Source organism: Callithrix jacchus, chromosome 5, assembly GCF_049354715.1.
Source record: "Callithrix jacchus isolate 240 chromosome 5, calJac240_pri, whole genome shotgun sequence".
Taxonomy (NCBI): domain Eukaryota; kingdom Metazoa; phylum Chordata; class Mammalia; order Primates; family Cebidae; genus Callithrix; species Callithrix jacchus.
Genome location: NC_133506.1, coordinates 16,810,928 through 16,825,240, shown reverse-complemented (window position 1 = coordinate 16,825,240; position 14,313 = coordinate 16,810,928). Strand labels below are relative to the sequence as shown.

General features: G+C 38.9%; 1 protein-coding gene across 2 annotated transcripts in view; it reads left to right on the top strand.

Moving 5' to 3' along the window:
* PAK5 (p21 (RAC1) activated kinase 5) overlaps positions 1-14,313 on the top strand; it is a 286,511-nt gene that overhangs the window by 174,846 nt on the left and 97,352 nt on the right. For both annotated transcript variants that reach the window (XM_002747354.5, XM_008995745.5), the window contains one exon: positions 11,247-11,461. In XM_002747354.5, the coding sequence (XP_002747400.1) occupies positions 11,258-11,461 (204 nt within the window). In that variant the 5' untranslated portion in view covers positions 11,247-11,257. The remainder of the gene's footprint in view (positions 1-11,246; positions 11,462-14,313) is intronic.

Below are 14,313 nucleotides of genomic sequence, written 5' to 3'. Positions count from 1 at the left end.
CTCCTGGGGCATATCCATGTCATTATCTTTTATTACTATCATTATTATTATAAAATATAACAAAAAATGTACCATTTTAACCAATTTTTTCTACTGTTCAGTGGCATTAAATACATTCACAGGTTTGTGTGACCATCACCACCATCCATGTCATTTACCTTAAAATATTGCCATGGATGGGACACAGGACTGAGCTATGACTCATTGTGTTGAAAAGACTGAAGAATGCTAAAACCTTTTCTATTTGTAATAGGGGTCAAGTAGCTACTCCTCTACCTCTGCGTGTCCACCTGATATGGTGAGAGATGTCACTTCAGCCACTGATTGGACCTGGCTTATAGTAGAGTTCCCACTCCATTCCCTAAAATCTTAATTCAGATTCACAAAACTAAGCAGTAGCCAGTAGTGTGCACTTGCTATGAGCCGGACACAAATCTAAGCCACTTTTCATGTCTTAGTTCCTTGAATGTTCACAACTCACTGAGGGGGTGAATATTAACGTTATTGCCATTTATCATAGTAGGATACTGAGGCAAAAAGAGGCAAAGCAGGTTGCCCAAGATTGCAGAACTGATAAATGTAGGAGAATTCAGCTTCAGATCCAGGAAGTCTGAGTCCCTGCTTTCAACCACAACCCTAAATTAATGACAAATTGGGGCTGCCTGAGGAGGCAATAGAATTGTTTGACAAAATTCTTTCATGGTTACCCTCTTAGATAATTTCATAAAGAAAGTAATTTCACAGAATGTCCATCTTGCTTTTTTGAAAACCCAAAGCTTTATGCCCATGGGAGAAATAAGACAACAAAAATACTTTTAAAATAGTTGTGAAGGAGTACATGCAAAAAGTAGGGGTCTCCACATGGATAATGGAGAGTTCAGCCCTTTTTAATGGCTGGTGGCTTCTTGTGGATATTCCCTAGTCCCTGGACATTGCTGGTGAATCCTGGGAAGTGGGGACCATAAGCCTAACAAATACGCTACTTGCCAGTCAAAATCCTGGTGGGAAGCAGAAGGTACACCCCAGAAGGGTTTACCTGGCATATGTGAGCAAGGTTCTGAGAACCAATAAGAAATGCAGGAACACTCACAAACTAAAAACTGTAGGAAAATGTCACATCTAGCCCTACAGGGAGTGAAAACTGAAGGAAAAAAGAAATGCCAATCAAAGATTATACATATTGGGGAGTTTTTTTCAAGAACACTAGAGGAATAAATTTGACAAGAAAACCAGGGAATTTTGCAATGAAAACCAGGGGAATAAATACCCAACCTCTTTCTCCACCTACAAATTGCCTCTAATTGGTCAAACCTCACTAGAAGCCAAAGACAAGGAAGTTCTAGATGCAGTCATAGAAATCAACTTCAAGTTCTTTGTAGATTCTGGATATCAGCTCTTTGTCAGATGGGTAGATTGCAAAATATTTTTCCCATTCTGTTGGTTTCTAGTTCACTCTAATGATAGTTTCTTTTGCTGTGCAGAGGCTCTTAAGTTTAATTAGATCCCATTTGTCTATTTTGGCTTTTGTTGCCATTGCTTTTGGTGTTTTAGTCATGAAGTCCTTGCCTATGCCTATATGTATTGCCTGTGTTCTCTTCTAGGGTTTTATGGTGTTAGGTCTTATGTTTGAATCTTTAATCCATCTGGAGTTAATTTTTGTATAAGGTGTAAGGAAGGTGTCCAGTTTCAGCTTTCTGCACATGGCTAGCCAGTTTTCCCAATGCCATTTATTAAACAGGGAATCCTTTCTCCATCACTTGTTTTTGTCATATTTGTCAAATATCAGATGGTTATAGATTGTGGTGTTACTTCCAAGGCCTGTGTTCTGTTCCATTGGTCTATGTCTCTGTTTTGGTACCATTATCCTGCTGTTTTGATTACCATAGCTTCATAGTATAGTTTGAAGTCAGGTAGCATGATGCCTCCAGCTTTGTTCTTTTTGCTTAGGATTGTCTTAGCTATGTGGGCTTTTTTTTGGTTCCATATGAAGTTTAAGGTGGTTTTTTCCACCTCTGTGAAGAACGTCATTGGTAGCTTGATGGGGATAGTGTTGAATCTGTAAATTACTTTGGGTAGTATGGCCATTTTCACGATATTGATTCCTAATCATGAACATGGAATGTTTCTCCATCTGTCTTATTTCCTTGAGCAGTGGTTTATAGTTCTCCTTGAAAAGGTCCTTCACATCCTTTGTTAGTTGTATTCCTAGGTATTTTATTCCCTGTGTGGCAATTGTAAATGGGAGTTTGCTCATGATTTGGTTCTCTGTTTGTCTGTTATTGGTGTAGAGGAATGCTTGTGATTTTTGCACATTTATTTTGTATTCTGAGACCTTGCTGAAGTTGCTTATCATCTTAAGGAGATTTTGGGCTGAGACAATGTGGTCTTCTAAATCATGTCGTCTGCAAATAGGGTCAATTTGACTTCCTCATTTCCTAATTAAATATCCTTTATTTCTTTTTCTTTCCTGGTTGCTCTGGCCAGAACTTCCCATACAAATTTACAAGAAAAAAACGAACATCCCCATCAAAAAGTGGGTGAAGGATATGAACAGACACTTTTCAAAAGAAGACATTTATGTAGCCAACAAACATATGAAAAAATGCTCATCATCACTGGTCATTAGAGAAATAGGCATCAAACCACATTGAGATACCATCTCACTCCAGTTAGAATGGCAATCATTAAAAAATCTGGAGGCATCAGATGCTGGAGAAGATGTGGAGAAATAGGAACACTTCTACACTGTTGGTGGGAGTGTAAATTAATTCAACCATGTGGAAGACAATGTTGTGTGGTTCCTCAAGGATCCGGAAATAGAAATACCATTTGACCTGGCAATTCCATTACTGGGTATATAACCAAAGAATTATAAATCATTCTATTATAAAGACACATGCACACATATGTTCATTGTGGCACTGTTTACAATAGCAAAGACTTGGAACCAACCCAAATGCCTATCAGTGATAGACTGGATAAAGAAAATGTGACACATATACATCATGGAATATTATGCAGCCATAAAAAAGGATCAGTTCATGTCCTTTGCAGGGACATGGATGAAGCTGGAAACCATCATTCTCAGCAAACTGACACAAGAACAAAAAACCAAACACTTCATGTTCTCACTCATGGGTGGGTGTTGAACAATGAGAAAACATTGACACTGGGAGGGGAATATCACACACTGGGATCTGGTGGGGTTGGGGGACAGGGAGAGGAACATCACATGCCAGGGCCTATTGGGGAGTAGGGGGGCTTAAGAAGGGATAGCAGGGAGTAGGGGGATTAAGGAGGGATAACATTAGGAGAAATACCTACGTAGCTGATGAGGGGATGGATGCAGCAAACCACCATGGCATGTGTATAACTATATAACAGTCCTGCATGATCTGCACATGTACCCCAGAACTTAAAGTATAGTGTTAAAAAAATACTAGCAAACCAAAACCAGCAGCAAATTTCGCCACATCTTCTAATCCATCACAGTCAAGTAGGCTTTATCTCTGGGATGCAAGATTGGTTCAACATATACAAATCAATAAATGTGATTAAATGTAAGCAGAACTAAAAACAGAACCCAAAAGATCATCTCAAAAAAAAAAAAAAAGAACGGTATACTATTCATTAATCAAGAATAGGACATCAATTTGAGAAAGTGCAAACAAATAGATTCATAACTTCTATAAGTCATGGAAATGATAGTGTCCTAGTCCATTTTCTGTTGCTTTTAACAGAATAGCTAAAATTCAGTAATTTATAAAGAAAAGTAATTTATATTTTTCAATTATAGAGGCTGAGACATCTAAGGTTGAGGGTCTGCATCTGGTGAGAGTCCTCTTGCTGGTGGAGACTCTGCAGAATCCCAGGGTGTTGCAGGGCATCATGTGGTGAGGGGGCTGAATGTCCCAACATGTCTCTCTCTTCCTCTTCTTATAAAGCCACTAGTTTCCCTTCCATAGTAACCCATTAAGCTATTAGTACATTAATCCATTAATCAATGGAATAAATTAATCCATGGGTGCTCTTTCATCATGATCCAGTCACCTTTTAAAGGCCCCATCTCAACACTGCTACATTAGGAACCAAGTTTCAACATGAGTTTCGAAGGCGACAAACATTCAAACCATAGTTCATAGTTGAGAAGCAAATATTAGATGATGAGATGCTAGTTTTAATGGGGCAAAAATGTGAGGAAATTTGGGATTTAACCCTAAACAACAGTAAAATATAAGAAAATAACAACTTTGGGAGGCCAAGGCGGGTAGATCACAAAGTCAAGAGATCGAGACCATCCTGGTCAACATGGTGAAACCCCGTCTCTACTAAAAATACAAAAAATTAGCTGGGCACGGTGGCATGTGCCTGTAATCCCAGTTACTCAGGAGGCTGAGGAAGGAGAATGGCCTGAACCCAGGAGGTGGAGGTTGAAGTAAGCGGAGATCGTGCCATTGCACTCCAGCCTGGGTAACAAGAGCGAAACTCCGTCTCAAAAAAAAAAAAAAAAAAAAAAAAGAAGGAAAAGAAAATCACAAATATAAGCCTCGGTTAGTTTTCTAAACCAAACACTTGCTTAATTGGAGTAGTTTGTTATTGTTTCTTTCATAATTGATCTTAACTGTTCCTTATTGTATGTATCTGAATAATTAAACAGGAGCACCACATAAACTCATTTATCTGTGCAAGAGAAGACTGAAGATTACAAGGGAATATATGTTCTAAAGCTGCATCTATTATAATAAAAATAGCAATAATTTTTTTAAAGTCAGATCATGAGAAAAACAAAAAAGAACTCAATTTCAAGGCACAGAGGAGAGCAGAGACTGAATCTGGGGCTGGGGAGAGAGTTGTGTATCAACTCAGAAAAGCCAACAAAGTTCCCTTGAAACCAAATATTATAAGCAGTATTAGGCACTCCCTTGTCTATCATGGAAGCAACATTCAGATCATTCAGTCCTTTGTAGGGCTTTCCTCTAATACCTTCTCAATGAGTTATCCAAACAATTACAGGAGCCATGCCTATCTGGAGTTAACCCCATGAAGAATGGAGGACTCTCCACCGGAGAGAAGCTGCCAGGTCCACACAGCATGCTGCACAATGGGGGCTGGACTGGGGTTCCAATCAGCAGAACATGGACTAGTTTGTCCTCAAAATGTGGACTGCTGGGTTTTGAGTTCCATTTCAGTTTCTTCCTACTTGAGTGAACTTGGGCATTTTTTTTAACTTCTGTAGGCCTTGATTTCCTTATCTGTATAGCAAAAAAAATTTACAATATAAATTACTATGAACAGAATATGTGAGTTTATACATATAAGAGTGTCTGACACACAATTCGGCCTGATGAGCATAATTTAAGTCGCATCTTCTGGTCCCTAATGATGTGCTGTGCCATCACCCCAACCTGCATGACTCAAATAGTACCAGGTGCTGCTTCATTTGCCTGCTGTTTCTTCCTTGACTCCCTGCTCCCTATGCCTGTTTATAGAGACCTGAATTGGGAGATGCCAGCATCTTGGCGCTTTTAGACTAGGCATGTGCTTAAAGCAGGGCAACACACTAAGTTAGGGCCAGAGCAGGGCTGTCCCAGAGAGCATGTTGAGGGCTGAGATAACCATGAAGATGTCAGAGAAGAAATGGAATATTGGAGTCTGGGGATCTAGATTTCCTTCAGTCTCTTCTAAGACTTCCCTTTCATAGAGGAACGTACGGTGACTGAAACCATCCATCAAAACAGTGTTTGCTGTGAGTTTTGCAACAAACTTTCAGAAACAAGGATTCTGGGATCTGTGTACTATCCTCCTCTGGGAACTAAACTAACATTAGTGTCATAAAGACCTTGAAATGTCCCACAAAGAGACCTTATGTAATCCATTATTTCCCAAACTTATTTAGCTAAGGAACCAACTTGGTTAATGCTGAATCAAACTGCCAGGTGAATGTTCACATGTGTGTTTCATAATGAAACAAAGAGATGAAGAAATAGTTCACATTATTTCCTGAACTGCCTACTTTTAAACTTGTGGCTAACTTTCCGTACTGAAAGATACCTACCCAGCTGTTAGGAATTAGGTCTGCTGGACACTGAGGAGTGGAAGGAGGTATGTTGTGCCCTTGGTTTACGTGGGTGCTGAGCAGCAGGGATCTTTTCTTCTGTGGGAGAGGCTGTACAACCTCACCTGCTCAGTGACACAGTTTGTAGTTTCTCAGAAAGGGTCTTTCTAGAGAGACCTGACAGGACCCAAGAAACCTCACCAACCATACCAACTGGGTTCCCTAAGAAGGGTAGGATGGTGTATCTGGCAGAGAAGGTAAATACATGGCAGCCATGCATTGCTCAGTGATTAAAAGCTTGTGCTTTGAGATTCTAAGTTTTTAGTTTTACAAGTTTCTAACCTGGGCGTTGAGCATCTGTTTCCACTTTTATGAAAGGGAGATGGTAATAACACCTCCTCTGCAGGAAAGAGTCTACAGGCTTAGGGATGCATATCCTAGAAAAGAGCCTGTTTGTAGGTTGGTCCTTGGTTGACATCTTGGAACTTGGATTTTAGGAAGGTCCCCACCATTCCCTGGTAACGAATGGCTTGCTGTGCCTTAACTGTTTATCCCAAAAAATGGTTTATGCTGAACCCCTGCTTTCCTTCTGGAATTTAAATATGGATTAAGCAAGGGGTGCCTATGTGACTAGTACCAAATAAAATCCTCATGCCCTTCATCTCTGATGGGCTTTCCCGGTAGGTGGCATTTTATGTGTGTTGTTACAGTCAGTCCTGGGGGATTTAACCACATCCCATGTGAGTTCACTAGGAGAAGACCTCCGAAAGTCTGTACCATCCTCTAGACTTGGCCCTGTGTGCCTCTTCCCACTGCTAATTTTGTTTTGTGTCCTTTCACTGTAATACATCACAGCCATGAGTATGACTGTATGCAGAGTCCTATGAGTCTTCCTGGTGAATCAACAAGCCTGAGGTTAGAAACTTGTAAAACTGGAGACTTAGAATCTCAAAACACAAGCTTTTAATCACTGAGCAATGTATGGCTGCCCTGTATTTACCTTCTCTGCCAGATACACCATCCTACCCTTCTTAGAGAACCCAGTTGGTGTGGATGGTGAGGTTTCTTGGTTTTTTGGGGGATGGTCTTGGGGACCCCCGACATAGGGCTACAATGAATGTGGGATAAGACGCATTGAACTTTTAGCACCGTATTAGGTAGAGACTGAGCTTGAGCACATCACAGAGAAGAAATCGTCTGCCAAGCATGTCTTCACTTCCCTACTAGGTGTCCCTCTGTCCCACAGTGCTAAAAGGCACTAGGACCCTGGCTCTGTCTTTCACCTGAGTGTGGGCCTCCTCATTGCTAACAGAGATAAGCCACTGCTGATAGCATATCACTATACATCTTGGAGATTTTGTCTCTGCATCCATGAACTTCCCAGGAATATTCCTTCAGGGTATAGAGCTGTTTTGTGTTTTCCTTTTAAGTTGTTCCTTTATGACGCTTTAACTCAAACTTACTGAAGAGGTAGAACTCTATGTTTGACCATCGAAATTATAGTTGTGTAGGTAGGATGCAGTGTAGGTAGATTAATTCAGCTGTGGGTTTCCTCTCCACGATGCTCTTATTTAAAAACAGAAACAGTATTAGTTCATTGATATTTTCTTTTCAGTGCTCTCATTGAATGGCATAGCAACTACTGGGAAATTCACAATGAGAAAGGGAATAATAAGACATTTCTTTTCTGCCTCTAAAAATATTTGGCCTAGCATTTTCAGTGCTTGTTCATGTATGAATACAGGCCAAATAACTCTTCTCAAATGATTTTTCTGAAATAATTTCTTCTTGCTTTAAAAAAAATGGTCATAGCTAAAGTTTCTTAAACTGTGAAGCAGACTCAGCCAACAAATAGCCAAATTATTTTCAAATGTATTTTATGCTCACTTTCGAAAGATGATGTATTGAGCTAATTATTGGTGTAATTTTCTGCCACTGAAAACATTCCAGGCCTTCAACCAGATAGGAATATCACAATCAAAACTCCCCTGAGTTAGCACTCAATTGTGTAACAGCTAATATAGTTACCACATTGGATGTTGTTACTTGAAACTTTGAAGCAGCTAAAATAGAAACCTAAAAATGGCAAACATCTGAAGATTCAAGGTAGAGGATGATAATCAGGGTTTTTATTATGTTGGCTTCATCTGTATAGCAGTCTACTCCAAAACATAATGTTTTGTTTTTTTGAGATGGAGTTTCGCTCTTGTTACCCAGGCTGGAGTGCAATGGCGTGATCTCGGCTCACCACAACCTCCGCCTCCTGGGTTCAGGCAATTCTCCTGCCTCAGCCTCCTGAGTAGCTGGAATTACAGGCACATGCCACCATGCCCAGCTAATTTTTTTGTATTTTTAGTAGAGACGGGGTTTCACCATGTTGACCAGGATGGTCACAATCTCTCTACCTCGTAATCCACCTGCCTTGGCCTCCCAAAGTGCTGGGATTACAGGCTTGAGCCACTGCGCTCAGCCAACATAATGTTTTAAAGAAAAAAAAAAAACACATTTATTTGTGTCTTGATTCTATAAGTGGCACCTTTAAGTCCAGTTTAACTGGGTGGCTCTTCTGCTGGTTTTGACTAGGCTCACTCATGTGGATAGCTGCTAGGCAGCTGGGCAGTTCTGCTTCTCAGGGTTGACTAGTTGCTGGTTGGGAAGACAGGTGACTGGAGTACATGGCGTCTCATTTTCCACCAGGGTAGCCTGGCTTTGTTTTCATGTTGACTGCAATTTCCAAGGACAGCAAGAGGGCAAGCAAGCCCCAGTGTGCAGACACAGTGCATATTGGTGTCGTGTTTTCTCTTATATATCCAAGCAAATTATATATCCAAGCAAATTATATATCCAAGTTCAGAGTCAGTATGGGAGAGGCCTCCTTGAAGGCATGGATACCAGGAAGCATGATACCTTGTGGGCCATTTCTGCAGCAGTCTATGGCAGCTGGATTCCTTTCCTTCTGTACGCTTCGGCTTGGGAGTTCCCAAGGTGTAAGGTCCCCTGACTTGTATTTATTGACCTACTTGTAGTAAAGTACTTTTATAGAATTGTTTTAAAATATAATTATATTTTCCAGGAAAGATAATATATCAAGGTATTTGAAGTCCTTATAATCATTCATCCATTTTCATTACAGCCCTTCCAAATTAGTGTGAAGTAACAACCAGAATGAATGCAATATGTTTTGATGGAGTCCAGGGAGTGAAGGCTGTGAATGATCTGGTCATTGCTGAGAGAATATTTATCTAGGTAGAGGATGGAAGAGGAGCTTGAGAAAACTGGAAGGCATGGGAAGACCCTGCCTGCCACACAGGGATAAGTGTTTTAAAAGAAGTAACAGTTTTAACAGAGGATGAAGGGAGGTAGAAAAGGAAGAATAAAGAGAACATGCAGCTCCAATCCCATGTGCTATTCACTGAATAAATTGTGCTGTTTAGGGTGATTTTAGTCCATCAACAAATATTTCTTGAACCCTACTATAGGCCAGGCAAACAGTAAAGAAACAGCAGGAAGCATTTTTTCCCACATGAATCTTATATTCTAGTATTTAAAACAGACACTGAACATACCATTACATGTAATTAATTAATCACAAGTGGATAAATATATACATAGAAGGGTAAGACTGTGAAAAATACCTAACATAGAAGGGTTGGAATATATTACCTACCCATTCCAGTCAAAGGGCTGAGATAAATCTTTCTCAACAAAGCAACATACAGGCTAAATCATCATCATCTTTTTTTTTTTTTTTTTTTTTTTGTTTTTGTTTTAAACAGAGTCTCACTCTGTCTCCCAGGCTGGAGTGCAGTGGCATGACCTCGGCTCACTGCAACCTCCATCTCCCATGTTCAAGCAATTCTCCCACCTCAGCCTCCTGAGTAGCTGGGATTTCAGGCACACATCACCATGCTTGGCTAATTTTTGTATTTTTAGTAGAGATGGAGTTTCACCATATTTGAGATCAGGCTGGTCTCAAACTCACGACCTCAGGTTAATCATCCCCGTTGGCCTCCCAAAGTAAAACATCATCTTTTGTAACACCCACGGTAGTGTTGTAAGAATTCTCAAAATGATAACGATTGTTCTATTCACAGCTAAGTAGATGCAGAGAGGAAAAAGCAATTATCCAGAATCACAGTGAATAAGTGACCTACCTGGGATGCAAACTCAGGTTTCCTTATGTGTTTTCAACATCATAAAGCACATTTTGCCTATTTTACATATTTTCTAGAGGTATTCTGGTCACTGGCTATGTTTCATCTAGGTAAGCTATGTTGTTTCAAACAGGTAAAGTACACTGTAAAAATTGTAAATATAATGTATAGTGAAAAATGAGTCTTCCTCTCTGCCTTCTTCCCCTGGTTCCCTTCTCTGCAGGTAATGTCAGTCAAATTTCTTGTATATTTGTCCAGAGGTGTATAATTAATACTTGAAGTACTTTACTCTGTGGCAGATGTTTTTGTAAGTGCTTTGTAAATATTTACTTGTTTAATCCTTTATGTGATGAATATCATTATCAACCCATTTTTCATGTGTGCATGTATTTTATTCTACACAAATGTTTTGGATTTTAAGTACATACCAAACTTTGAGATGTCTTCCCTGGTGTCAGCATTAATAATGCTACAAAACAAACAAAGCTAAAATATCAGTGGCTTAATTACATACATTTATTTCTCATTTGTGAGTCAGCAATATCTCAGTTGGGCTTGCCTGGTCTTGACTTCAGACTGGTGGTTGGGCTTGTGTCTGCCCTCATGCATCTCTCCTTCCAAGACTTAAGCTGAGGAAGTGTCATCTACCTGAGAGAGAGATCTTTGTGGCAAGTGGCAGGAGTACAAGGAAAAAGTAGAAACATACAACGCCTCCAGAAACTTCCACCCTGAAGTTGCTAACTGTCTCTTCCATCCATAGTCTGTTGGTCAAAGCAGGTCACATGGCCAAAGCAAAGTCAACGGGGCAGGGAACTATACTCCACATGGCAAGTTTAAGGCGAGAACAACAACAACAACAAAATCGAATAAGATTATGTAATTTACACACCCTGAAAATTCAACTTTTATCTTTTGCAGCTGGGATCTGGGGGAATAACTGAAAAGATATTTACCCTGAATGAATGAACGTTTGCTTTCTTATGGTCTTTTGCTGACAAGATGTAAACGGCTGTATCTTTTCTATTTACATTTCCCAGATTTTGGCATCATGTTTGGGAAGAAAAAGAAAAAGATTGAAATATCTGGCCCATCCAACTTTGAACACAGGGTTCATACTGGGTTTGATCCACAAGAGCAGAAGTTTACCGGCCTTCCACAGCAATGGCACAGCCTGTTAGCAGATACGGCCAACAGGCCAAAGCCTATGGTGGACCCTTCATGTATTACACCCATACAGCTGGCTCCTATGAAGGTATGGCGAGCGTTCCAACTTTGGGTGGGCTTAAGAATCATGCTCTTATTTGATGCACTGCATGAGCTTCATAAGCAAGCTATAGGATGCCTAAATCATGTATTTTTTAACATTCACAGATTATTTAAAATTATTCTTTAATGATTATTATTTTCACCATTTCTTATAAATTGCAGCACATGAAAAGGAACTTTGGCTTTAGATATGATTTTTAAAAAATCAGACATGTAAAATGGACTCACAAAATAAGACATTTGTATTTTGACTTTAAATGGTGTTTTTGCTAAACTTGATACAGAAGTATATTATCCATCCGCTCTGGTTAATACTGGCAATGGCCTCCGACCAACATTAGACCACCTTTTGTTGTTTTTTATTTGCTCTCAAAATATTTAAACTTTTCTTTTATGTAAAATTTATTACTGATAGATTTTAATAATAATATTTATAAATATACATACATACATATATAGGCATATACTTATATATGTTCTATTTATAATCAAATATGTGTGTATATACATATGTACATATTTGTTTGTCTTCATAGTTTTCAAATTTGTCTTTATAGCCTAAGAGATAGCTATTTCAAATAAAAGCAAATAATTGGAGTCCTAGAATAAGATATAATTTACCTTCAATATATAGGTAGGGAATTTTTGGCAATAATGTTTGTCAGGCAATTGCCCAAAAGTTTTCTATAGGAGTTAAACATCACTGAAGCTCATCATCATGTTATCCAATGGATCGTTCCAGAGTTTCAGAATCTATACAAACATGAGGTTCAGTTTCTTTCCTTGCTCGTTATATTAGCAGACATCTGTGCTATTTGAATATGTTATTCTGTGTTAACATGACTATGGCATAAACTGTATTTAAATAATATGCAGAACAAAACAATGTATTTTTAAAGGGATGCAAAGAAAGAGCACAGCTGATACATTATGGAAAATGCTTATGAAATATCACCTGACCTGACTAAATTAGAACTGTGATTCCATTGTTCATGCATAGTGCTGGTTATTCTATTCTGGTAGTGAACACATGCGTCTGTTCTGCCCAAAGAGCAATACAGAGTCTTACAATTCTGCATTTTGTGAGTTTGATTTTCTGGTAGGATTTCAAAACCTTTCAAACCAATAAAATATTAGTTATACAAACAAATGTATATTTGAGAAGGTAAGTCTTTGGGAGGAAAAGGAGGCTGCTACTTTAAACAGGTATCAATTGATATTTATTAGAAACTGACTAATTAACCAACTCTACTAGTTTGTATTTGGCAATATCCTACTATTGAACATAATTTTCTCCCTAAGAGAATGCTAATGCTTCACTAATGATCATATAATAAGGTGGGTCATATCTTCAAAAAGTTAGAATTAGAAAAAATATGCTTGTTTAGTTTCATTATTTTTCTTATATCCCAAGATTTTAGAAAACCTAGAAAATGGAATTAGCAGTGTGCACTAAAAAGCCCCCTACTATTTATGACCGTGGTGAAGGAAAAATTCCCACATGAAGCTAAGACTTATTTTCTTACCCTGGAGTATCGTTATCGTTATCATTGGTTAAGAAACATTCTAGACAGAAGCAGAGTTTTAAAGAACATTCTAACTGAAGACCCAGGACATGTGCCATCTTGTTAGAGTGTGTGCGTTATTTGGTTAGGACAAAATATCATTTACTTCACCATGGTTTTTTAACTTGTCCAGATCCTAGCAGGTCCTGTTTGGCAACAAAGAAAGAGGCTCTTATCTTAGTGGTAATCCATCATGTTCAGTGGATGTGGGACTTAGCAGAACCTTTTACCTCATTTCTTCCATCTCCTAGGTGGGCTGGCTCGTTATCCTTTCCTCTCTGACAATCTCAGTACCACTGAGAGTTGGAGCAAGATTTCCTGATTTGTAAGCTGCTAAACCTCGTGCTTCTCTTACTTGCTGTATGGGCTTCCCAGCCCTGATGCCAAATGCATGAATATTTAGTCCATATGAAGTGAAAATATTAAAATATTAGTTATAGACTCTTAAATGCTAACTGGTTAATGACTGGAAGATACATCTCAAGTGTAGAGCAGGTCCTGGATTTCTGCAAATGAGACTTCAGGCACTATTGTGTCACTTAGGAAAAAAATAAAAACAGACAAGGAGTGACAAAAACAAGATTCAGCTAGCTTGGATCTCACCTATAAAGAGTAAAGTTAATCAAATGTCCTTACCAGGACACACCTCTCCTCTGTAGATTTATTTAAGCCAGGTTTTCTCTGACCATACAGTAGATCATAATCACCTGAAGAGTTTGATAAAACACAGAACGCTGTGCTCCATTCTCAGAGATTCTGATTCAGTAGATCTGGGATTAGGCCCAAGAATTTGCATTTCTAGTAAGTTTCCAGGTGGTACTGATGCTGCTGGTCTGAGAATCACACTTTGAGAACTTAGATTAAAGTAGTATAAAGGAATGTAGCCACATAAGGTATAATAAATGTGAGTTTACACTGGCTGGGATTTACAAACTGTCAGAAATTTAACTATAAGCCACAAGTTAGCTTGTATATGTGTCAAAAGTTTGTGTGCTCAACCCTGCAGCATGTAGGCTAGCTAAGATAACCTGAACACCCCAGGGAGAGGTTCCCTTTAAAACATTTGGCAAATATCATTGAGAAACTCCTTTTATATCTAATGTCATTTTGTCCATAAGAACATCATAAGCTGACCCAGCAATCCCATTACTAGGTATATATCCAAAGTATTATAAATCATTCTCCTATAAGGACACATGCACACGAATGTTCATTGCAGCACCGTTAACAATAGCAAAGACCTGGAACCAACCCAAATGCCCATTGATGATAG